Source organism: Mastacembelus armatus, chromosome 8 (assembly GCF_900324485.2).
Source record: "Mastacembelus armatus chromosome 8, fMasArm1.2, whole genome shotgun sequence".
NCBI lineage: Eukaryota > Metazoa > Chordata > Actinopteri > Synbranchiformes > Mastacembelidae > Mastacembelus > Mastacembelus armatus.
Window position 1 is genome coordinate 341,389 of NC_046640.1, and position 26,924 is coordinate 368,312.

At 40.4% G+C, this 26,924-nt stretch overlaps 1 protein-coding gene across 3 annotated transcripts; it reads right to left on the bottom strand.

Moving 5' to 3' along the window:
- Positions 1 to 328: 328 nt before the first annotated feature.
- Positions 329 to 17,336, bottom strand: LOC113141449 (oxysterol-binding protein-related protein 7-like). Of its 3 annotated transcripts, none has more exons than XM_026325865.1 (23): positions 17,292 to 17,336; positions 12,347 to 12,563; positions 11,892 to 12,038; positions 11,634 to 11,687; positions 11,375 to 11,488; positions 10,977 to 11,144; positions 9,940 to 10,081; positions 9,645 to 9,763; positions 9,219 to 9,305; positions 8,955 to 9,111; positions 8,082 to 8,215; positions 6,695 to 6,787; positions 5,554 to 5,734; positions 5,387 to 5,458; positions 4,382 to 4,596; positions 4,173 to 4,310; positions 4,012 to 4,075; positions 3,839 to 3,917; positions 2,976 to 3,120; positions 2,729 to 2,879; positions 2,294 to 2,420; positions 2,082 to 2,204; positions 329 to 1,356 (listed from the first exon to the last, which is right to left on the bottom strand). In XM_026325865.1, the coding sequence occupies exons 2-23, from the start codon at positions 12,512 to 12,514 to the stop codon at positions 1,248 to 1,250; spliced, it is 2,787 nt and encodes a 928-aa protein (XP_026181650.1). In that variant the 5' UTR covers positions 12,515 to 12,563; positions 17,292 to 17,336; the 3' UTR covers positions 329 to 1,247. The 3 variants fall into 3 exon arrangements, with proteins under 3 accessions (XP_026181650.1, XP_026181649.1, XP_026181651.1); XM_026325864.1 differs by lacking the exon at positions 17,292 to 17,336 and adding an exon at positions 13,695 to 13,884; XM_026325866.1 differs by lacking the exons at positions 6,695 to 6,787; positions 17,292 to 17,336 and adding an exon at positions 13,695 to 13,884.
- Positions 17,337 to 26,924: the final 9,588 nt, after the last annotated feature.

Consider the following 26,924-nt stretch of genomic DNA (forward strand, 5'->3'; position numbering starts at 1 on the left):
CAATCTGAATGCAGAACTTGGAGTATTATAATTTGATATTGTAGTATTGATACTTTTTGTTAGTGTTGGATATTTTACCACTGCTGCAGCACATGGAGACCATGTGAGGTCTTGTTACACCTATGAATCTGGTCGTTTCTTTGTAAGAACTGTTTCAGTTGAAATTCAAGACAAATTGTTACCGTTTTCGAATAAGGCGGGCTCTGAAAAGAGTCCAGAATATAAAGTTGTAGCTTTCAACAAGCAAAACAATATGTTCATTATGGTACCTTTTATTTGAAACAAAACCATTACATTCAAAAAAAAAAAAAAAAAAAGATTCAGCAGGGATTTAACAATAGTCTCTTTTCCTTATTAAAATCTATTGTTGACACATCAATAGAAAATACTTCATTGCATCAACAGAGCACAAAGATCCAAGAGATGCCATCCTCTGTCAGCTCATTTTAGACACCAGCAATTCATACACACAAAAGAGGAAGAAGGCTAAGAATTAGATTTATCCAGCATAAGGACACTTTAGGAAAGCAGTGTGTCGCCAATGTGCCATAAATGAACATCAAAAAGCAGAATACACAACATCGTTACACATCAGCATAAGTTTAGACATCAAGACCCAGTGAGAAAGGAAAGCAGGAGAGTTCCAGATCACCTGTAAAACACCAGAATTAGCCCTCCATATGAAGCAAGCTTATGACAACTGATTTAAAATGAGCATGACTAAAATATTTATCTATACACAAAAAACCCCAAAAACTAACAGCTTAATACATATTCTGACATATTTCCCACAAATATGATGAGGGAATTTACATACAGAGAGGCTTCAATCCAGACAAACGCTTCAAGATTTTACCCACAATTTTCTAAAGGGCAGTCAGAAAGAGTTAAAAACTGGATTTCAAATGAAGGTGGTTTCTGAATCACAAAGGGTTATAGTTATGGGCTCTGTTATGGTTAGAGGCAGGTGAAAGACTGGAAAGACATCTGGCTTTGACTAAATCAGTCTTCCTTTGTTCCATAGTGGCACGTCCCCTCTATGTGGTACAGAAACCCAGTCAGAGGTTCATGTATGCTTTCAAAGGCCTTTTTGATCTACACTCTTAATAGTAATGGTAGCAGCAGACTTTGTTCATATGTCACGACACCATATTCATGTAACAGTTACTCAACTAACATGGGACCAAATAATATTTTTATTAATAGCTGGTTTCATTCAGCCTCAGCATTAAGCTGGGTGCCTTGTTCTACCACAGGTCCAGATTCTGAGTCTTTGAGAAACCCGGGTCTTTGCGGAGCTTCCAGTAGGTTGCATTGTACAGCCACACCTCTCTACCATCTTCATCCACCGCTTTCCTGATAATACAAAAACACCTCTTGGAAAAATTGAGCATAAATGCACAATATTTGGAACATCAGCAATTTAAGCTTTGTAATATATTTCTTTAAATCTTATACCTAGTTTTTATTTTTCCAAAATTGTTCTGCCTTCATTTTCATTATGCAGTTCACACAAAAGTTGGCCCTATATAATCTGTATTCTGTCTGGTTTGCCTACAACTTTTCAATGTGAACACATTACAAACATAAAATCAGTGGTTTGTTTTTGTACTAAACAAATTGAAACACATATGTGTTAACAGTGGACTTGTGTAATGCTGGTGTGCAAATTTTATTTCTTATTCCTACTTTTTAACATTTTAACAGAATTTCAAAATAACTGTGGAAAGAAATCTGCAATGTTAGGTTTTCCTTAAATCAGGTTTACGTTATTTAGAATCATTGTGAGATTTGCCATAAACAGGCTCACTAACTCACTTAAATTGTAAAAGTAAACAGTGCCTTCAGACACTTAAAGGATGGTGACTAAAAAGTGACAATGATAAAGACAAAAGAATCAAATCTTACTACTGAGAAGAAATTAAAGGTATTTCGGCCTCTGCTGAACTGACTTGGATCTTTTTTTAATCTGTCCCTTGTGAATACCCATTACTGGAGGAACCCTTTAAAATACTGCTAATAAGAGTGAAGCAACTTCTGGTTGTGTCTTATTTACACAAGGTAACGTTTCCTTTCCTCACCTGAAAAACCTGGGGATGTGTTCCTCCCCTCTCTTGGCCATTTCTTTCCTCCTCTCCCTCTGCTTCCCCTCCACCTCATCCTTCTTTTTATCTGCCTCTGCCACCTTCCCCTCTTCCAGGAGCCTGACACAAAAAAGAGCCAAAGAAATTTAAAAAATTGGCAACATGAAGATACACAAGCACATATCTCAGCATAGATAAATTGAAGTTACCTCTGGTCTGGTCTGAAGCGTGTGTCTGTAGGTGGGAGGGCACCCTTCAAGTCTGGTGTCAGTTCATTTAATTCTCTGGCATAACGTGAGAAGCCATAGAACTGGAAGTGGTCATCAGGTTGCACATCTAAATAAGAAATAACATCAGGTACATCAACAATTGGAGCACTGGAAACTGGGGAAATGTAAAAAATTTGTTTAAAATGTACGGTTTATAAAGGTTCTCTTCCTATTTGCAAACCATGCATTTGTCATTGTGATTCACCCACAGTATATCCATCACTTCTTTCTGTATCTCATATGGGAGCACTAGATATCCCTAAAATGATTGGTCAAAAGCTTGCTTATATCTAATAGCAATATGACCCTATACCTAGTCAGAAGTTGATTTTTAAAGGCTTTTGTAATTTTCAGAGAGGAAAGTATGCTACTTACTGGGCTTCCAGATACATTTTGGTGTAGACAGGGTGTCACAGAAGATGCCTTCATGCCAGAAGCCTCCAAAGCGATGGACCACCTCTCCAGCCTGGTCTAGAACTACACCTTGCACCTCATTTTTAGTGCTGTCGGAGCTCCAATAGCGAGACTGGAATATAGAGAGGAAAGGGTCATGACACAAAGAGTCCATTTGCATTATTGTTGATGTTGATTATATCAGAGAGAGGGAGAGAGAGTGTCTGACCTTGACAAAGGTGATTTTGCAGGTACAGATGTTGTTCTTTGTGTTTCTGATAACAACCTCACCGTAGTGTTCCAACCAACGCTGCTGACTCAGGACATTGTGGATACATGTCACTGCCTTGTTCCACTCATATTGATCACCATAACTACACACACAAAACACAATTAATGCAACAATATGTAACTTGTTAGAAGTCGTGTAATAATTCCAAGCATTTTGCATGCTTCTGTTTTCAAAGGCAAAACTGCATTCTGATGCATGTCCATACTCTGAAGTGATGTCTCTCTACATGTGTCATTATACTATGCCCTCCCCATGACAATCTGCTACTTCCTACCTTCTGCTAATCCAATTTGTCAACCTGGTGTTATCAAAATATAGCCTCTAATTCAGCCCCACCCCCCCACCTAGTGACTCATTAGAAGAAACTTTTTTCAAGCTGTAAGAAATCATTTTGAACAACCAGACATGGAGCAAAGTAAACTACAAATTCAGTCACCTTAAACTCATAACTTATACTTTGATTAATCAGTGGATCCCTGTCCAATGTCTACTATAAAAATAAATCAGAGTCTTTTCTGTGTTGTAATTCCTTTTAAAGATGCAAAACACAGGTATAAAGAAGTCTTAAGCTTTCAAAATACAGGTATAATGTGAGAATTTTCATACATTAAAAATATTGAAATGAAAATATAAAGAAAACAGCAGAGCACTGGTAATCTCCACACCACTGAATTGAATGAACCTGGTTTGTTGACTGTGTAGTGTGCTTCGTATAGTATACTTTATAGTGTGTCATGTATAATAGAGCAGGTCTATTACTGTATCTGCACTGTGAGTGATTCAGTGAAGCAGTGGCTCACTTGGGAAGCGTAACGTTGACCAGCCCAGAGGAGATGATCTCTACTGACTTTCCCCAAAACTTATTCTTCCATCTTTGATCTAAGAGCAGACAGCATGACAAAAACAAAGTTAGGATTAGCTGTACTTATATGCTACAAGGGGTTACTGATAAGTAAGAGCATTACCACACTACCTTGCCAGAAGGTGAAGTTTTCTGACTCAGCATAGCAGGCAGAGATGGGTGGGTGATGGGAGACCTGAAAAAGCAACATATGACACAGCATTACAGTATGTTCTATACCCAGATGATGAGGTTTTTCCAGTCTGTTTGCAAATCCTTTCCCTTCTGGTTACCTGCTCGCTGATGTAATGGAAGCCTCGGTCTTCTCTATGATTCTCATAGGTTTCTCCCAGAACAGGGTTGAACGGTTTGTAGCGATACCTCCATGATGCCCAAGCATAGCCAGAAATGGAGAATGCTGCCACGTAAACCTGGCAACAAAGACATTTTTACCATTAAAGTTAGAAGTGAGCTCAGTTGCAGCCTGTTTAACCAAACCCACCATTCTCTCAAATGGATCGTCAATATGGTTAGCAATGTCCAGCAGCTCTGAGTACTCCAGCTCTTCAGTGAGTCTCTGCAGCAGAGACAGTGGCTCATTTAGAGCCACGGGCATAGAAACTCTGGACAAGTCCTTGCCAATGTTGTTGTATAGGATCGTCATGATGCCAATGTGGCTGTTGTCTGTTCCTGGGGCAGGGAGGGTGGTGCGACGACCTGGATCACAGACACAAATCAGTACCAAAACAGAAGCTGATTTAAAAATGGTTCTTGGCCAAAAATCCACAGCAGCAAAACAACAAGACCTGACAAAATTATATAAGAACTGAAACGTAACAGTTAATAAGCAAGTAAACATCATCTTGATTTTAAGTTTTATCTTTTTAACTTATTGTAAAACATTAAAGTAAATTAACAAATCTGACTTTTAGATCAAACATGCCTGCCAGAGTGCCGTGGCCCAAATTGCCCTAGGGAACAACATGTAGTCTAAAGTCTGATTTCAGGTATAACCAGCAATAAGTAATATATGTTTGTACCACATGAATTAGTTTTTACATGCAGTTTTAGGACCTGTGGCACAGTTAGCATTTCGCAGTAATTGGATTTCTGAGTTTAGGCGGGATATTAGAGAACTCCAGTTAATCAAGGCAGATTTCTCCCAGAAGCCCATTACTTGGCCAGAATATGTTCAACATCATTGCCACTTGACACTATGACACATGAGCATCTACATGACACAGACTGTTACAGCGGAGTTGTTTTTTGCAATTTCAGTCTGCATGCTGCACCCAAATAGTTTTTACATGAATTGAGTACATCAGGACTGGAGGTCAATAGCACTATAAATCAGACATGTCCATGAAAATCTGCAAGTATAATTTTGAGACAGACATGAATCCTGTTCTGTTTGCTAGTACTAGTTCAAGAATCGTTTAAATGTAGTTGCACTATTTATAAAGCCTCATCCATAGCATAAATGAGTGATTTCTGGGGATAGTGTTACCAGTATCAGTGGGCAGTGGTCTGGGTCTGTCAGCACTGTTCAGACTGGCTCTGTAATTGACAGTGGCAGTGGCTGGAGGAGAGAAGTAGTTTAGCTTCAGTTTTGCTTGTCAGAATATAATAGTGTGGTGCAGGATATTCTAACTGCTTCTGGTAACAAACACTCACTGGGTCCCTCTTCTGGTTCTGAGTTGCTGGTCGTAGTGATGTCACTCAGGCCTGACTCATCTGAAGCCTCGGCCTCTGATGAAGTTTCGCACACAATCACCTCACTGGCATCAAAATACTCAGCCATAGATTCTGCCACTGAGGGAGCACGGTGAGAGTGACGACCCATAGATGGCGTCCTCTGTGAGGTAGTGATAAGGAGAAGATGGAGAGCAAAGAGGAGAAAAAGACTTGTATTTTTAGTTTGGCTGCATACCCAGGTTCATTTAAACCGACTTGTTTTCTGTTTAGTTGGCAGTTTTTTCTCCTCTCTAATACTACAGACACAAGCAATAACAAAGACTCTGATGTAAACAAATGTTATGCAATATGCATTACATTAATAAAGTGATGACAGGGTAACCAGTATTAAGTATTCCAAAGTCAAAACAACTGCAACATGCAATTATTGAGGGATGGTACTTTACCCACAAATAAGGCGGAACGAGAAGTCCTTTGTTTAAATATGTGTATTATTGTTTTTATTTGTTATTTCCAAAACATCAGTGATACTGATATTTATTTGATAGTTTCTGCAGAGCAGTGAACACAATTTTCCAATCAGTCAGTGTGTTGTGCTAGTCTGGTAATTGGTCTTTAAACACAAATGAAATGACCAAACGTATTAACATCATGGAAAAAAGTTAAATAAATATATTGTCATATTTGATAAACAAAATGGTTTAAAATTGTTTCTGTGCTAAATTAAATAAAAACAGTACCCTATCCATCAGATCTTAGATTCCTTTTCCACTGGTGCACAAAATTTTAGCTATAGAGTCTATATGCACATATAACAAATACTGAAGTGTACACACTCCGTTCTGCCACTCTCTTACATAGAACTAACATCACTGCACAACTCGATCATTCATTTGTATAGGATTGTAACAAATGGCATTTTGAGGAAATCTGTAGTGTCTGTAGTTTGCTCTGATGGAATCACTTATAGAGGAATTTATCAACTATTTGGCCAAAACTGGAAAGCAAATATAAATGCAAAAAGTCAACAGCAAGGCAATGAAATTGCCATACACAGACAGCCAATGACTGACAGACAAGACAATGTGACTGACACACAAATGCACAGCACAGTACACACCTGGTCCTGACGGACAGTGCAGAAGGATTCCTCAGTAGAGTCAGAGGACAGCGAAAGCGAGTGGACTTTGGTCAGACGCGACTGTATGTCAAGCTATGCACATGCACACATATACAGACCCGCCATGCAGAGCACATGAAGAGGAAACACAAATCAAAAATAAATGATCAGAACATGGTGCAGACTCCAGAGCATTCATACTGCACATAGTGCTGTCCAACCTGTCTATTGTCTGTTATGGACTGTTAGCAGTTCCAGAGGACAGCACTGCAGCACTGCTTCGATCTACAACAAATTTAAAAGCTTAATTTAGGTCTTTATGCTGCACTAGTATTATCTTTCAAAATGCTTGAGCAGGATCATCTAGTTAACCAATGTTAATAAGGTTCTATTCCTGAAAAAATATTAAATAGAAATATCTAAAGTCTTAGGGGGCATAGAGCAACTTAAATATTCACTTCTTTGTTCAGGTGTGTACGCACAAAAAACAAACCAAAAATAAGAATGGCCAAAATTAGCCGTTTCAATTAACTCTTCCTGCTTGGTAAACACCCATGACTTTCAAACTCCACACCCATAACCTGTAACGAAGGCTTGTCATTTCTAAGCCAAATGTTTTCTTGGCAAAACTCCACCAAAACCACAGACACATAATACAATTGTTATAAAACTGAGCAGTATAGATCTTAACAGGTAAAATTGGTGGAGTGCCCTTTTAAAACAAATAAATAAAAATCATCCAGTCAACAGAAGCAATTCCATTGGTGTCATTAGCTATGGTCTATCTTTGAATCAGAGGAGAGGGTAGGAATGAACTGACATGTTGACTGGTGCATGTGACAACCAAGTGCCAGGCAACTAAAGACAAAAGAAAGTCCAAAGCCACATTACATGGTGTCTTTTTGGTTCAAGCACAGTAACATTCAGCATGGACAGATAACAGGGCAGGCAGCTGAGAAGAAGAAACAACATGCATCACAGGACAAGATAAGTTACGAAGCAAGCCGGTTTGACAGCAGAAATCAAAAAGCTGTGCGACAACTATCTTGTAATTTGTGTGTTTTTTGTGCGAGGAAAGTGGGAGAGAGACTCGAGGTGTGTTCCTTCAGGTTGCACCTGTGATAACTTGTGCCTTTCCTGTCTCAAAACAGCCCAAACCTGCTCTACAGTTTCACAGCACATCACCAACAGACAGTGAGGGTTTGGCCTCTTTTGTGTTTGCCAGCCGATACTATTATTTTATGCCAATAGTCAGTGTTTTAACTCTGGCACTTCAGAAGGTAAGGAACTGAACAGAGGTAAAAAGAGACACAAAAAGACTACTAAACAGCCAAGTTAGTGTCACACTTTGATGAATCAGGATCATTTTCAGGCATGTGTGTGTTACCTCAGACAGTGTGCTACACAACGTAGCAAGCTGCTGTGAGGTGTTCTGCCTCAGATCCGGGCTGGTCCACGCTTGCCTCAGTCTCTCTCTCTCCATGTTCAAAACGTCATGAATGGACTTGAGAGAAGCATGAACTGCAACACAACATGCAGAAGCATTATGAATGAATGACAATGAATGAAAGAAAAAATGAATGCTTCTATTTATGTGTCATATAGCAGCCCGCATTGGCTCTCAAGACATTCAATACATTCACCTTCTGAGGGAAGGACAAATAAACTAAAACCTGAAATTTTAAACAGCAAATACAAAGGATGCTTCACTTGTAACAAAGAATCTTTATACATCTTTCAAATTCATTTTAGTTTATAAAATGCCAGGAGACAGATTGTTAATCAAAAGTAACCAGAACTGGGATTTGGTCCCTATAGCAGTTTCCTATCATCTGGTTTTCTATCAGCTAAACACCTGGAAATATTTAGCTCCAATGCTAACTGATATGTGAAATAACCTTTCATCTCTCCTTGTTATTCTTTCTTAGCAAAAACGAATGAAAAAAAAAATTTCAAGCAATGGTGGCATCCTCTCATTTATAGCCAGCGGTGACAGTTGCTTTAACCTGTAAAAAATACCTCAGCTGTAGCTAATTAATGCTAGTTGTGCAACATCTACCCATTAACAGGTGATTACAGTTCTAATCCTAATCATTACATTGATAACATTCATTTCTTGGAAATGATGAAAGCTACTTAATCAAGTTCGATAAAGGAGTCAAGGGATTTAGGCTTGATAAGAAGATTTGACACTGGATTTAGATTCAAATGAACTTGAATAAACAGAGAAAAATACAGCTGTTAGGTGGGACGGCCATACCTCTCTGAGAAACTGTGCAGATGTCCTGATGCAGCTTCTTGGCCTCAGGTGAAGTGACCTGAGGGTTAGACAGCTGAGAGTAGACATAGTCAGGGATAGACTGAACAGATGCCCCCATACCACAACTGCCATTGGTACTCAGGTGGCTGGAAGTGAACTGAAGAGGACAAGAGAGGACATGTTAAATTTGACTTAATGAACTATTTTACAAAACCAAAGTAAGATGAATCACAACACTCTGTACAAGCTTAAAGTCCGTCCTACCATTCCCCCCATGGCTTCAACACGGGACAAAGTCCTGGAGTGACCCACTTTCGCTGACTTCTTCTTGGGTTTCTCAAGGAAGAGGTTCTAAAACAGAACAACAGCGTTATATTTTCAGTGTTTCAAATAAAACAAAAAAATACCACAGGTTTTTCATTATGTATTTGTAGAATGGTAATTCTGGTTTCTGTTGTCTACACATTTTATCCTGCAAGTGGCGAAACTGATTATATCTGCCTTTACTGAAATCAGCATGTTCTCTACTTAACTTCCCCTTTGGAGATTAATTAAGTACCATCTTATTATCAGTTCATCAATAAAAACTGTAACCCTGAACACAAGACAAATGATCTCCCCCATTGTGGCGTGTCCAGTAAAATAATTTTTGAGGAATAAGACATTCCCAGTTGTTACCGGGACTCTCACCTGCATGCTTATTCGCATCTCCAGATCTGTGTTTGTGATTGGCAGGCCTCCTTCTAACCAATGGAGTCGCTGGATGAGCTGAGTCAGTTCTGTTAGCTCTGCTTGACAGCGAGCCAGGTCTGTAAGACAGGTCAAAGTTCACAGTTTAGAGATTAAAAGAAAGTACAAAAATCATTTGCATATGTTTCTATCAGTGCAGAGGATCAAATCAATACATGTATTATCTGCCTCTAAATATCTGTATTAAAAAAAATGTTGCCATTGGTGAATATTTAGAAATACAGCTGTTTCTCACCAATGGAGGTTGCATCAATGTCGTGAGTCTGCTGCAGCCAAGCAGACACCTTGCTGGTCACCCCTGGGTGGGATGCAACAGCAGGAGAAGGGCTATTCATCTCTGCCTGGTACACTGAGCCTGAACTAGCATAGTGAGGAGGCTGGAGGACACACCACAGTTGAAATCACAAAAACTGTTACTGTGGTCTTCACAGGGAACAAGGCTGCCCGACATACTTTTGAATGTTGATTTGGTCAGATAAGGTTTTAAGACATCAAATAAGACTTTGAAATCAAAATATAATTGATTGGTGAAGTATTGTAATTGTAGCAATTTGCAGGTAGTGCTCTGTTTAACCAATCCACTAAATCGGTTCTTCAGTTATTCTTCTGAAAACCTACATACATCCTGCATAGGATGTTTATAGTATGGAAGCTTTCTAATGTACATTGTTAACAGGCAAATTAAGCATGACAGACAACCACACAACATATGTAGAGTGTATGTTCAACATGTGGCTTTAAAACACCATCACACAATTCGTGGTACTTTGTTGTAGCATAGAAACAACCCAGCTGGGGGACAATAATATCAGCCAATGACAGTAAATAAGAGGCATTATGATAAAATGTCTTTTCAGCCAAAGAATTCAAGCAGAAAATGAAGCCACCTTCTGCTTCTCAAATCACTTGTACTGTATGTAGCACCCAGAGCATCCTCGAAAAAGAACATGCAGTAGTATAATATGCAGTCCTCAGTATGAATGCCCTGCTCAAAAAAAGACATAAGCCTCACAGCTGAAGGACATGCTGCCGTGCCATTATATCAAATTGATTAGACACACAGTAGCTAGAAATACCTTATAAACTCCCACCTCTGTATTAACAGGAATCTGTTCTCTAATAGCGGACAAAGAAGTGCTTTATATGGAAACTATGTGCCTTAATCTAAAGCCTTTGGGGCGAAGCCTTTAATTTATTACATCAGGAATTAAATTTTCCATTTAGGGAAAAATTGTGCTTGTGATATGAACATAAGCAGAAATCTCTACTGACTGTTGCTCTGTTTTTCTGGGCAAGAGTGGCCATGGCTGGCAGGGTGCTCTGGCCGATGGAGAGAGCATGAAGGACGCCACGATGGACACTCATTGCCTCATTTTTCCGAAACACACGATGGGCACACAGCTTGGTCAACCAGATGTAGAAGATGTCATGGCTCTTTGCCTAGCAGGGAGAGTAGAAAGGAGAGAGGGGAACAAAGAAAAAGTAATCTATGTTTACTTCAGATGAAAGAATGACCAGACATTTGGTTGTAAACTTAATTTGGATCATCTGGATTTTACAGATAGTAAATTTTGAGTTTCAGGTAATTGGTTTTTCCTGAAATACATTTTTGTAAGTTGCAATCAGCAGCTGACCATGTCAGTACTCCTAAAGCCCGTCATATAGGTTACCTTGAGGTGGTAAAGGTTGTCTCCAGCATCCAGGTCTATGCGTTTGGATTTCTTATTGATGGACATGACAGCCAGGCTGACATCCAGAGAGCCATGGAGTTTCCCTTTCTGAATCTAAAGCACAATCACAGAGGATGTGAAACATTTTCTGTTTTTACCTATACAACAAATTTGTGCAGATCTGTTAAGCCATACAGGAATCAGTTTAACTCTGTAGCCTGACATAGTGTTGGAAGCTCCATTTTTGTTCAGGACTTACATCTTGTTGGGTCTTCGAATACTTGAGAATTCCTTTCTCCAGCATGAAATATCTCTGAAAAGGACCAATCACAGTCAGATGTTAGAAAGAAAAAGACTGAAGAAAAAGCTCCAGTGGGAGATTGGGTTCAAGGTTAAATACCTCTGTTTCAACTAAAGTTTCATGTTAACATTTGCAATAGATGTTTTACAGTAATAATATATAAGACCTGTGCAGATTAGAAAAGTTCAGATGTTGTCCAATCAGTGCCATGCTCACCTTATGCCAGCCCTTGAGTGGGTACTTCCTTCTCTTCATCAAGTAACCCTCACAGATCCCAGGGATGCTAAGATCCCCCACAGAGGAGCCAGGGACTGAACCCATATCCATGTGCTGTAAGTCATCCATCACTTCCCAGTCACGAGACTAAAAACACAAGCCAAATCAAAGATGTCTTCTGTGTAGTTGCAGAAGACTCTTTTCCATAATATGATTTTGTGGGGATGTGTTCATTTTGAGTAATTTGACACAAACAAAAGCATTCTATTTAATGAATTATATTTAACCTTTTCAATGCCAGCTGAGAGGAAACCTGTTTAAAGACCATAACACCAAGCGCAGAAATACTTGTACTCTTAAAAAAAAATCCCTACTCTATAATCATTAACATGCAGTCAGCAGAGACTGAAACAGGAGTACAGTCAGACTGTGTACCTGCAAGATGTAAGAGTTACCTGCTTTGCAAGTTTGGCAGAGCCAGTGCTGCTGTTCCTTGAGTGCCCAGCTTTGAATGTGCTGATTGGAGATTTGTCATAGCTGCTGATCACCGACTGGCTGCTGCTTAGAGGGGGCGGACACACCTGAGGGTCCATTGGTAAAGTGTGATGAGGAAATCGCTGCATGGTGTCAAAGAAGCTTCAGGGGAGACTGTCTCATGACAAGGTACACAAACTGCAGAGGTGAAGACGAAGTGTCAGTAGTGCTCTAAATACCTTATTGCAGTAAGAACTAAGAAAGCTGGTCTCAAACTTTTTAGATGAGATAACAGTAGTCAATTAGCAAGAAGAAAGATGAAACACTGAAATTTCTACTAAAGGAAAAGAAAGGTGCATTGTCCTTTAAGTCACAGTGTAATAATCATTGCAACCATGGCACAAATATTTCAGTCTTCTATAAACAGCTCTTGAACCTGTCACACAGGTCACTTCTATCTTCTAAGATAATGGAAGTAATGGAACTGACCGACCACTTATAAGATCAGGCTGGACAAGTTAAATATAATGCACACATTTCCAGTATACATGTGTAGTAACACTACCACACTAGTGGTTGTGTAGAATGTATGAAAGTCAGACTGCTGGGTGGTCTAGCCAGACAGAAAATGAAACTAGTATGAAACTATAGCCATCAGAAATGGCTCTTCATACTTGTCTTAAAACAAACAAGCACAAACAACCAACAGCCCTGCTCAACTGCTGGCATTCCCATTTCTCAATCAGCAGGTGATAACAGTTTGTAAAAGGAAGTGTCTGCAGTGGAAATTCCAGTCTAAAGTTTCAAGACGCCCGACCGGGTCCTTGTAACAAAATTATACTTCCCAACAAAATCAGAATATTTTTCACTTCAGTTTAAAATGACCTTCATTCCACCAAAAATCAGCTGTTTTCGAATTATTCTACTTGACAAATAGATAATATGTAAACTATCATCTATGTCTGGAGGTACATTCTGAAATAATCCTGTCTCAGAAAACACTGATTAAGGGCTGCTTCCCAGACCCATAGGTGTTCAACTGGGTACAGATCTGGTGACTGTTAAGGCCACAGCATATGATTCATACAAATCCAAATCAGTGAGCCCTTCAGAGAGACCCCTCCAATCAGAGCTGGTGGGCCCAAACCATATACAATATAATAGCCCATGACAGCAAGTTTTATCAACACAGTATCAGCCATGTATAACACTGAAGATAAATGCAAAGCAGGTGGTAATACTGTAATTCCAACACATGAAACAATAATTTAGAAATATAACAGCAACAAGTTAGGAATGTCTGATAATACAATATCAAACGAAACACACCTGTGGGTCCTTTTCGCAAGCAGCTCCCCCAGTGGTCCACAAGAAATTCCTTTGCCTTTCTCTCAAGAACAAATGCAGAGCTGCAAAATTCCTCCTTTGTGTTAAAAGAAAGAAAACATGCCACTGAAGAAGATTCTCCTATTAAGAAGCCTTCAGCATCGAACTCTCATCTGTGTTGCACTGAGAGTAAAGCCACACCTGACTAACGATGTGCCTGTCAGACAGGTGCATATCAAAGCCAGCAGGTATCTGGGCGGGGCTAAAAGTAGAGCGACACACACTCCCTGACCGAACAAGCCCGCCAACTTTGTCATCGCCTTGATGACAAAGACCTGTAATACATTTGTTGCCACTAGATGCATAACAGAAACATAAGGAACTACACTATATACAATAATCAATTCTAACCTACAAAGTACAGAGTCCTCATACATGTACAGTATCCTGCTCCCACAAACATTCACTAGATCACCAAAGGTTAAATATTCCACTGCTGAAAACAGTCTAACATATGCACTATTCCCTTTTGAGTCAAAAAAAAAAAAAAAAACTAGTGTCCAACTGGTTTAAGAAATTACTGAGCATTTTATCCATCGATTTAATGAAAACTTGCAGCTGTGGGGCATAAAGACCATAAAAACCTTTTCAGTAGGAATCAACAGGCCACAGACAAGTCAGGGTGAGTAAAAGTACTGAGAGACAGACTAACCCATTATTGGTTTCCTGGAAGCTGGTAACAATAAGAAATACAGTAATTACCATGCCAGGGCAGCACAGCATGGTTTCCTCCCACAGTCCATAAACATGTATATCAGGTTGATTAGTGACTCTAAAATGCCCATAGGAAGCTGTGACTTGACCCTTGACATCATTGCTAATTGCTATTGCCTGCTTTGCTTTTGGTGATTCTGTGGAGGAGAACAACATTCTGAGTTACATCCTAGTTGCCAAACATCCAGTGAATCATTTAGTTTCATAAAAGGAGTTCTCATCCCTCAGTGGTCATAAAATCACTTCACTTTTTACACACTTTATTGTGATGCAGATTTCAATTTAAGTGAAAGAGGGCTGAAGTGTATCTATGAGCTTGTTGGGAAACACCTTCTGATGAACAAAACACCCTCACTGTCTAGCATCTATCTCTGGTGGACATACGCACTGGCACATCTTCACAAAAATACCTAACAACTGAGGTCATAGCCCAGGACATCTATATGCTGAGTCACTAGCCAGGCCAGAGGAAGATGTTCACAACAAGCATGAGAAGTATGTGGTTTGACCAGTAAACCAGAGAGCAGGGTCTGAGAAGCTAGCCTGAGTGAGTCAGAACTACAGTGTTACCTTTGACAGGAACAGAAAGCTAGACCAGCAGTCAGAAGGAAAATTTGTTGTTTGAAAATCAACATGTGCCCTGTAGGGTGACTGCGGCTTTCACAAACAAACAATAATCTGGGCCTAGGACTGAAGGACCCATCTGACACAGTATCTGCCAGTGTTGGAACATTCCTGCCATAGTTATATCATATTCATCGTATCTGAGAGTATGTCATGCATGTCAGTAAGGGTGACTGTAGTCCAGCTGTAAACTCTTTAAGGTTTTGGAATAAATGTAGTTTCAATGCCAGTTTTTAAATATAGATTGTATGTGGACTTAACCTGTTTTAACATTTCAGTTACTCTGTTCAACTGTACTAGGCTACTTGTTGAAATACAATCAGGAAACACTGAACGGTAAGATTTTTAAATATAAAACAGACATCCAATATTGTACCCTACAGACCTTTTCAACTGCAAATCAACACATGGGGCATATTACTGGGTCACACTGTGAGGTTCCTTATCTGATTGATTTCATCCACTGCTGCTGGAAGGAACTTTTGTCCCCTAAAAATGTACGATCACAGCTTAATCAGTTAGTAATTGGAATTAGTAAGTAAATCCTGATACCCTACAGGATGATGAAACATATGACTTAAAGGTCACCCAAGGAACATGGAGACATGAAACAAGGCAAATGACAGCAAATCTTATTTGATCTTATTTAATCTCATTATTAAATCTTAGCCAAAATTTCTAGTCTACAAATATAGTACAAGCTGACCGAAATACATATCAGATTCATAAACAGATGCAGAGTGTGTGGCCCTGAACAGTCATTTCAGTCAGGAGAGAGCTGAACAGGCTGGTTCTCTTTCACTAAACATTCATTTTTCACTCCCTCCCTACTTCAAAGAATGTGCTAGAGCAACATGACTAAAGTTCTCTCTATGTTTAGCTACATGTCCATTTGGACTGAGATTAATACCCAGTTCTGTTCTGGTACAGACCAAATTGTGTCTGTGGTAGAGATGAATAAAAACTAGTTAGCATTATTTAAATGAGTCAGTTAAACCTAGAGTATGTCAGATCACAACACGCTCATGATCATTTCCAGGAGCCCAAGGTGATGAGTATTGTCGTGGTTGACCAATAAGGATATTTACCTTACAATGATACAGAACAGAGAGTGTGTATAAATCTCAAAAAGGAGGAGGAGTAAGCAGTAAAACTGTTGCTGAATAATTTTCTACAGGTTAATTGACAGCTGAGGTGTTTTAGTGTGAGCTTGATTTAAAGCTAAAATTTGGGAACTATTTTATTATTGGGATTTATGAGTGTCATTTATATGAGAACTATAGTGCCACTTCGTGCATTTATAACTGTTACATCCATGTCATAGAGCTAAACATCCAACCTTTCTAAAAAGATAGCCCCTGCAATATACGAATAACCCCAAAGTCATCTAACCAGAAATCAAAACAGCCCCTGCTGTTGTTTTATAATGGCCAAATATTAACCACTGGGAACTTGTTTCCATATCCAAACACAGATGGCAGCCAGAAATCACATCTGTATATGTGAAAATGTCAATCTTCTTTTATAGGACGCCATGCGGTTTGTTTGTGTGTAACAGAAAGAGCAAGGGCATGTCGTGTTACCCCGATTAGTTCACTTGCAAAACGGGTTTAAACAAACCTGTTTGTGTGCCAGTCTTCCACAGCACTCATCCTCACACACTCTCCTGGGGATGCTCCGCTTTGACCACTGCCTGTCGCTTGGGTGTGTTTGAGCTGGCAGATTTCTGCACTGCCCTGTGTGCAGCTGAATTACTCTAACCCTAACCCTAGTCCGAGCCCACCGCTCAACTGCTACTTCCCAGAGATTCTCCTAAATTAAGGCTTTGGCATCTTTTGCACTGACATGTAATTTAAGTGAACACCACCCAAATGACACCTCGTTACAGCCTGACAATCACAGCACCACATAGTCCATCGTTATTTGGCCCGTAAATCGATTTATTCTAACGTTTCCTTTCGTGTAAACGCGCAAATCAGAAGGCTTCACGCAGAGAAAGCTACACTCCAAAATGCCGCCCAGCGTGGTTTCTGTGGGTTTTCTTAAAGCGAAAGACATTTCCTAAGTCATTCTAACACAGAGTCCCCTGGCCACACAAAGCCCACAATCACTAGCAGACTCTTTTCTTTCCTCGTAGACACAAAAACAGTGTCAAATACTTGACTAGACGTCAAATGAACCAAATGTTTGTGCAGGACTCACCTGTGCCAAGCTCTTCCTGTGGGGCTGCGTCCTGCTAAACTAATCAACACAGGTGCATCATGGGAACACCTATTTCCTTCGTTTGATTCTTTTTTACTTTACAACCAACTCAGATTTATAAAATCTATGGCATATCACTGTCACTGATTGTAACCATAATTTATAGCAGATTGTTAATAATAAAAAACAAAGACAATGAGCTACTTGATAAAATCACTCAAGTTTGAAATGAATCGCCCTCCTTCATTTAATTAGATCACACTTTTTCATGAGAATAATGAGACTGATTATTAGGCCCGATTATTAGGGGATTAGGGATTATTATAGGGATTATTAGGGGAAAGGGATTATTATAATCACTCAATGGGCCAGGAGTGCAATACTGAGAGGGGTCCCTCCAGGTAGCATGGGGCACTGACCCACACACCCCATGACTTGGGGATGTGCGAGACATTTTGAAAATGTATATATTATGATTGACAGGTGGACGTGGGCCTGAAAAGCGTTAGGATTATTATTTTTTTTATATATCATTATTCTTTTTATGCATAAAAACCTTTAATTTGCCATCCTGAACATATTCAAAAACTCACGAAAACATTCATTTGAGCTGCCAGGCGCTCATGGAGGGCAGTTAGCTTCTTTAGCCAGTAGTTGTGGATCATGTCAGGCCCCGGTGCTGTCCAGTTCTTCATGTTTAAGACCCTTTCTCGGATATCTGCCGTTGCGATGGTTCCTGGTTCCTGTTCAGGGAGGTTGCTGTGGTCTGCTCTCAGGTCTGCCAGCCACTGGGCATTGGTGTTATGTGATGCCTCCCTCTCCCATATGTTTTTCCAGTATTGTCCAGTCTTCAGCCTTGGTGGGTCTGCTCTCGTGTTACTGCCCCCCCCCACTGAGAGTACACTTTGGATGGTTCGGTGGAGAACATTCTGTTTATTCTCTGTGCTTCTATTTCTCTGGTGTACCTCTTCAGGCGTGTGGCCAGGGCTGTGAGTCGTTGTTTGGCAGTCTCCAGGGCCTCAGGTATGGACAGCCTGCTGTATTTCTTACCCAACTTCATCCCCCTTCTCTGCAGTTCTGATAGTTGGCTAACTTCTCTCCGTGTTGCCCTTATTTTTGCCTCTAACCTCCTTCTCCATGCAGGGTACTGCTCCTTGGTGGTGGAATGTATTTTGTGGCCAAGCATCTCAAGGATCACTGTTGCCATGGTGTATATCAGCTTGTTGGTCTCGGTGATGGTCGCAGTGGGGATTGTTTGTAATGCTGCATTCACATCTTCTAGTAGACTTTCAAAGAGTACTTCACTTAGTCTTGGTAACCGGCTGCGGCAGTTCCAGGTGTCCATCTTGCCTACGATCTTCACTCTCAGGTTAGCTGCTCTTGTGTTGAGCGTGTCGGGGCTTGTCATTGGGGCTTGATACCCAATCTCGGGTGGAGGTGGTGTTGTTTCCCCCCTGACCTGGCGTCCTGGCTCCCCCTTGCCGTAGCATTTGTGTTGTATTTCTTCAATCTCTAGTTGTGATAGCAGCTGCCTTTTGCGGATGTTGGAACACTGAGCTACTAGATGCTTTGGCCCTAGTGTGGATGGTGGGTTTCAGAGTTTCCATAGGTCCCACATCCTCTTCATGTAGCCCCTATCGCTGGGGTTACTCATGTAGTAGCATTCCAACAGTTCTCTGTTATCAGCCCTTGTCCACGAGTGTCTTGTTCCAGTAGCCCATTTCTCATCAGGTTGCCCTGGTGCCCTATCACCTGACGCGGACCTTGTTGACCCGGGCGACGTCCGAGCCGGTATGACTCCAGTATCTGTATCGCTCATTTGTGATGAGGTAGGCTAGTAGTGTTAAGGACCTTGCCTAAGGGCCCACACTGGTGATATGTTCAGTAGTCTTATATATATATATATATATATATATATATAGAGAGAGAGAGAGAGAGAGAGAGAGAGAGAGAGAGAGAGACACTATAGACACTAGTGTTTTTTCAACTTTGTGTCAGCTGTTTGTCTTATCTCTTTCCCCATTCAGCGTGAAATGACTGGCCTGCCCAGATCCCTGACCTCAGTCCCATCCAGCACCTTTGGGATAAGCTGGAACACTGACTATCACTGACTATGAGCCCAGCCTGTTGACCCTCACTAATGCTCCTGTGGCTGAATGGAGGCAGCTTATGAGCCACAAGACCTGGTAAGAGAACAGACTACAAAAACACACAAGAAGCAAAACTCAATAGACACAGGACAGAGACAGAAAGACAACATGAACACTAAGGAGAGAGAGAGAGAGAGAGACAAGGAAGATATGAAGCAAACTAAACCTCTGAATCAGGCACCAACAGCCAGAGGAGGGAGAGTGGGCTCAGGATGGCGGAAGGTCTAGCAGAGAGAGCATGAGTGAAATGAAAGGAGAGAGAGACAGGCACACAGCTTGGATGCTCATGCACTTTATAAAACAAACAGAGCTTTAGAGACAAGCAGAGGTTTTCAAGTGGTTTTCAGAAATCTCATTGACAGGACAACATGTTCTGCCCAGCACACAGGTTTAATGGATCCTTTGAAATGTGGAAATACTTGGTATTACCAGCGTCCAACTGGCCCACAGTAATGTGGTCAGGGTATTTCAGCTGATGTTGGAGTAGACTGTTGTCAGCAGCTATTTCTGGAGTGAGGCTACCCCCTGGTGTTTAACATTCAGCACAACAGTTGTGGCGACTTCCCTCCATTTACAACAGCAACAGCAGGGGTTACCACCAAATACATAACACACCCACACACTGGTAAAAAAAAATACAGAACAGTCAGAAATTTCTGCCTGCTGACATGGTCTGGTTTATGTTGGACACATAATTGAATTTTTAAGGTTCATAGATTATTATTACATTAAACAGGGTGTGACCAAGGCTCAGCTGTCATTTATGTCCAGGGGAATAAAAAAACTGTAGTCATCCTTTAAAATAGACATGCTTGATTCATTCTCTTTGGAACTGAAACTGTGGTGCTTCCTCTAATTGATCATACCTGTTTGATGCAGAGCTTGCACTTTCTTGCTTTAGCTGTGTGACTGGCTGATTTGCTCTAATACCTACTCAGCCCTGCTATTGGACTAGGGTCAAACTCCTGACATCAACTGGGATTGGCTGACTTGAAAACAATATGGCACATTTATAGTAGCACCTAGTTCAAATACTGAGTATCCTATTTTACTCACATATACTGTATATGCAAACTGTTTGTGTCATAAAATAAAATAAAATGAAAGTGTACAACGAGCATAATAACAAACGCGAACCGCCGGCGCGAGCGACCCCAGGCCGGCGAGAGGTCAAACCGCTCCTCCCGCGCGAAGCGGCTCGCCGGAAGTCCTTCGAACAAGAGCGGGACTCAGAGCCGGAAAGCCGAGGCGGGGGATTTTTTCCGATCAACGTTTGCCTGACAGACAGACAGACAGACAGACACCAAAACACTTTACATCTCAGCGGTAACCAAAGCAGCAGTCGTAATCGCAGAGGCACACATCCAGACGTACTGAGACACAAAAACGCACAGACACACATATGAAGACATTAAAAAATACATTCAGCCACACACACCATTGCACACACCCGTGGAGACACATAGAACCAGCAAACCTACATTTGAGGTGTAGGATTTTGTAAATCACTCCAGAGGCTACAGTTGGGACCGAAAACACACATTTTTCACAACATCACAGTGAAAAGAGTCTTGTCTCATAAAAGCAAAGGATTTATTCAATACCAAGGTCAACAAGGCTATCGCCTGCTATCGCCAAGGCAACATCGTGTAAAATAGAGCATGGTTCTTACTGGCTTTTTTGATTGGGATGCTCTAAAGGATTTTTGTGCAAAATTTGGTACAGTTCTGACAAACTAAAATGTGGCTCTCCATGCAAATGTGAAAGCCCTTACAAAGGGGCGCCACTGTGCCTACTTTGTTCGATCACATGGGTTCAGGCCCGTGGGGAGTGTAAGTGATTAAAATTTGACAACACAGCAGCTGCAGATATTGCTACAGCATTTGCATCTTAAGTTTAAAACTCCCTTTGGAAAACAATGGTTCAATTCAATTCAATTCAATTTTATTTGTATAGCGCCAAATCACAATACAAATCATCTCAAGGCACTTTACAAAAACTAAAACTAAAAACCCAACAATTCCCTTATGAGCAAGCACTTGATGACAGTGGAGAGGAAAAACTCCCTTTAACGGAAGAAATAACCTCCGGCAGAACCGGGCTCAGTTTGGACGGCCATCTGCCTCGACCGGTTGGGGTTAGTGGACGGAGCAGAGAGAAAAAAACAGCAACAATAAACAACAACTAGAAAATGCATTTCCTGCGGAATATGCGTGTGAATGCTGAAAGCTGAATGAAGCTGCCCAGCAATGCTGAAAATGGCTGAAATGCATTGCTGAACAAGCTGAAGGCTGAAATGCAATGCTGAAGAATTGTGGAAGCTGAAATGTAAAAGTGGAGTTGGAAGCTTAACCTGTTTAGCTAAAAAAACTTTTGAAAATTGTTGAAAATGGCTGGAATGCATTGCTGAATAAGCTGAAGGCTGAAATGCAATGCTGAATAAAGTGAAGGCTGAAATGCAATGCTGAAGAATCCTGGAAGCTGAAATGTAAATGGATTTTGAAACTTAACTTGTTTAGCTAAAACACTATTCCACATTGCTGAAAAGGCTGGAAAGGAAATCATATGATGTAGAAATTGCTAAAGAAAGAAGTTAAACTAACATGAAAAAAGACAGTGTAGTGAACGATGGAAGAACTAAAGGATTTGAATATATGAGTTAAAAAAGGGAAGAATGAAACAGCAAAAAATTGAACTTGTAGAAAGACTGTAGAGACAGAAACAATGTATAGTTTAAAAACTAATAAGTATTGCCGAAAAATAAAGAAGGTAAAGGCTGTGTAAGCAAATCACGAGTATTTGAAGGACGGTTTTCTTAGAGAAAGAACAGAAGATGGAAAAAAACCTGATAAAGGGAAGATATGAAGCAATATGAAGTAGTATGAATAAAGAATAAACAGATGTGCAGTGAGAAAAAAGGCTGAAGGGAAAAATGTGCTGGAAAATTCAATTCAATTCAATTCAATTTTATTTGTATAGCGCCAAATCACAATACAAATCATCTCAAGGCACTTTACAAAAACTAAAACTAAAAACCCAACAATTCCCTTATGAGCAAGCACTTGGCGACAGTGGAGAGGAAAAAACTCCCTTTAACGGAAGAAAAAAAACCTCCAGCAGAACCGGGCTCAGTTTGGGCGGCCATCTGCCTCGACCGGTTGGGGTGAGTGGATAGAGCAGAGAGAAAAGAACAGCAACAATAAACAACAAATAGACACTGCAAGTTGGTGGGGCCAGTAACTGCACATCAGCGATAAACAGCTCCAGGACCAGGGACACCTGCAGAAGGTACAGAGAGAGAGAGAGAGAGAGGGAGGGAGAGAGCACAAACTAGGGGAGAGAGAGAGCACAAGGTTAGTAACATTCAATGGTGGAATATACATGAGGTGGGAGAGAAGGGGGGGGGGGGGGGGTAGGGTAGGGGAGCTCAGTGCACCAATGGTCCTCGGGCAGTCTAGGCCTATAGCAGCATAACTAACTAAGGGATGGTTCAGGGTTGCCTGAAGCCAGCCCTAACTATATGCTTTGTCAAAGAGGAAGGTTTTAAGTCTAGCCTTAAAAGTACAGAGAGTGTCTGCCTCCTGAACACAGGCTGAGAGCTGGTTCCACAGGAGAGGAGCTTGATAGCTAAAGGCTCTGCCTCCCATTCTGCTTTTGAGAACTCTGGGAACCACAAGTAGGCCTGCACTCTGAGAGCGAAGTGGTCTATTGGGATAATATGGTACTATGAGGTCTTTAAGGTATGAAGGAGCTTGATTATGAAGGGATTTGTATGTGAGAAGAAGGATTTTAAATTCTATTCTATATTTTACAGGGAGCCAATGAAGAGAAGCCAATATAGGAGAAATATGATCTCTCTTGCTAGTTCCTGTCAGGACTCTGGCTGCGGCATTCTGGATTAATTGGAGGCTTTTTATTAAGATATTAGGACATCCAGATAGTAATGAGTTACAGTAATCTAGCCTTGAGGAAACAAACGCATGGACTAGTTTTTCTGCATCATTTTGAGACAGGATGTTCCTAATTTTGGAAATGTTGCGCAGGTGAAAGAATGCAGTTCTAGAGATTTGTTTTATGTGTGAGTTAAAGGACATGTCCTGGTCAAAAATAACTCCAAGGTTTTTTACAGTAGTGCTGGAGGCCAGGGCTATGCCATCTAGAGTAGCTATAATTTTAGAAAAATTATTTCTGAGATTTTTCAAAAGAGCAAATATTAGCATTTATCTTCTATTTTGAAAACATGAAATACAAATGCTTTTATTTTAAAAGGCAGCCTGCTGCAAGACTCATGTAACCATGACTTAAGATCTGAACTTTAATTTTGATTATTTGTTATTCTTTGGAACACTGCATTAACTTCCTGTAAATAACTGTAAACTTTTATTGTGAAAGTCTGACCACGTCCTGGTCGCAGGCACCATGGCTGATACTGAAAATGGCCTCACTTGGTGCCTGAAGCTGTATGACAATAGGCCGTGATTAAACCTGAGATGATTCATCACACTTGTGGTTGTTTTCTGAGAATTAGCAACTCTCAAACTTAAAGAAATTTCTACCACAATTTGGCGACGAGGATGGGATGGGCAGGCCACTGACCGGCACTTGTTCTGGACCGAAGGAACCACCGGTGGTAAAATTTAAAAATGAAGGGAAAGTTCCGCTCCGACAAACGGAGGGCTGGAATCCCGTCTGAGGTCAGAACGGGTTGCGGACAGTGGATGCTCCATTCATTTGATAAGTGAGTACAGTGTTATGAATCATTTCTTGTGTATGCCTGTTAAGTGTTGATTTATGTTTTTGGTATGTTTTTGGTCTGCGGCAAAATGAAAAACCCTAGGTGTGTGTGTTTGGTAATCACGTGATCTTTGTAATCCCTCCTGGTAATGAGACCAGTGTGTCTGAGGGACAGACGCCAGATGATGAAAAAATAATCCTAAAAAAACAAAAAACAAAAAAGAAGAAAAAAAAAGAAACAACGAGAAAACCCCACTGGCTGAGGATTACAAACGTAAGTCTTCCTTCGGGAAGCCATATGGTTTATTAAGGAAACGACCCGTACGTGGAAAACATGAAAAAATTAAGACAGTACTGAAGAAGTAAGCTCTATGAGAAGTTCTATAATGTTGTTAATGTGAACTAAGCTGTTAAATGAGAAGTAAGCTATTGTTGTTAATGAGAAGTGCGCTATTGTCTATGAGGAGTAAGATGTTATTGTCTATAAGAACCACCTTAGAAATTGTCCCATATCATGAACTGGGCATATGAATGAGGTGATAATGTCATAAGCTTTGTGGTGACTCCTTCAGTGTCTTGTATGCACAATGTGTGTACAATAAGGGGACGTTGCTCGGAACGAATGTGTCATACAAACTACCTGGCTGAAGAAAGTTATCCAAAGTTAGTGTTTGTCTGATAAGATCTGACCATACGATGAGATGGGAAGATCAGTGTGAATGAGAAATTATTGTGTGTGTGTTATAAGCCCAATGAAAGTGTAAGCACCAGCCCCAGTGCTAAATGATGGTAGATAAATGGGTTAAAAATGTGGTTATAGAATGTTGTTGAGAAGGAGAAGAGGAAGTGAAAGAAGGAAAACAAAGAAGGAAGAAATAAATTGGCACTCTTTTCAAGAGTTAAGAAAGGGAGGCAGAAATAGAAGTAAGAAAAATCTGCTGCAGAATTAAGGGTAAAGTTAGAGAAGTGATGTTGAGGAGAATAAGAAGGTAAAAATAAATGTAGGGTGAGAAAGTAGAAGTTATGTGTTACAGGTTTGTCAAACTCCGATGGGGACACATCAGACCCACAACACGGCACCAGTGGGATCACAACAATTCACCGCTACGATGGACACCTTGGATGAAGCTGTGCGGACTGCAATTCCTCTGAGAGTCTGCTGGTTTCAGATTCATGATACTGGACAAAAGGGGGATGAGTGAGTCACCAGCTGATTATTGCACCCGCATGGTAACTGTATTCGCTGCACACTCCGGATAATGCAGCATACAGTCACCTGTGGAAAACTGCATTAATAAATGTCTCAACCTGGCCCAAGGAGCTGCGTCATGATGTCATGTGTCGGCTGGGAAACAAAGACTTTGAAAAATGTATGGACACATGGCTTACATGCAGAAAGGAACCGAGAGAAGTCAGACATGGACCAGATAAAAAATAAAATTCTCCAAACTGCTCACCAGCAGGAACCTACACCACCTCGCAGAAGGAGCCTGTGATCTCGACAGAACAACAGAAGGAGACGTCAGAGGAATCAAGAATTTCTGCAGAATCAGCTTCAAAGACAACAGTTTCACACTTTAAAGGACATGGACACATATCCTATAACTGAATCAACAAAGACTGATGAAATACAATTGAATGATTGGACCTCAGGAAACCCATATGATGACAGTGCTATAGAAATACCCTGACTAATAATGTAATGTAATGTGTTTTTTTCCCTCTGATTAGTAATTATAATTGTGTTGACACTTTGTGTCAAAAGGGGGGAATGTGAGGATTTTACAACAGAGCAAATGGTCACCAACTTAAACCAATGTGGGGGCTGAATGTTTGCTTGACCCTTTCATGGTATGTGGTTCTGTCTGTTTTATTGGTTTAGTGTTTTAGGGTAGAAGGTTGTAAATAACTGCCAACAATAGCTGCCTACAAGAATCTGGACTTTATTTTGAATATTCCTTATACGTAACAAAAATGTAATATCTTCCTTTAGATAACTGTAGACTTTTATTGTGAAAGTCTGAGCATGACAGAAACCATGGCTGACATGGAAAATGGCCTCACTTGGTGCCTGAAGCTGTATGCCAATAACCAACGTCCGTTTTAATACTGAGTTGCTGTTTCAGGGCTTTTCTATTGAGAATACGCTATTTCAGGGCTTTTATTTTGAAAGGACAAAGTGCTGCAGGAGACTCTTGGGACCTTGTACAAGAATCTGGACTTCATTTTGAATATTCCTTATAATTTACAAAAATGTAATATCTTCCTATAAATAACTGTAGACCTTTATTGTGAAAGTCTGACCATGTCAGAAACCATGGCTGACATGAAAAATGGCCTCTCTTGATACCTGAAGTTGTATGCCAATAAGTAACGTCCATTTTAATATTGAGTTGCTGTTTCAGGGCTTTTCTATTGAGAAAATGCTATTTCGGGGCTTTTATTTTGAAAGGACAAGGTGCTGCAGGAGACTCATGGGACCTTTTTCTAGAATCTGGACTTTATTTTGAATATTCCTTACAATTTACAAAAATGTAATATCTTCCTATAAATAACTGTAGACTTTTATTGTGAAAGTCTGACCATGTCAGAAACCATGGCTGACATGAAAAATGTCCTCACTTGGTACCTGAAGCTGTATGCCAATAACCAACATCCGTTTTAATATTGAGTTGCTGTTTCAGGGCTTTTCTGTTGAGAAAATAATATTTCGGGGCTTTTATTTTGAAAGGACAAGGTGCTGCAGGAG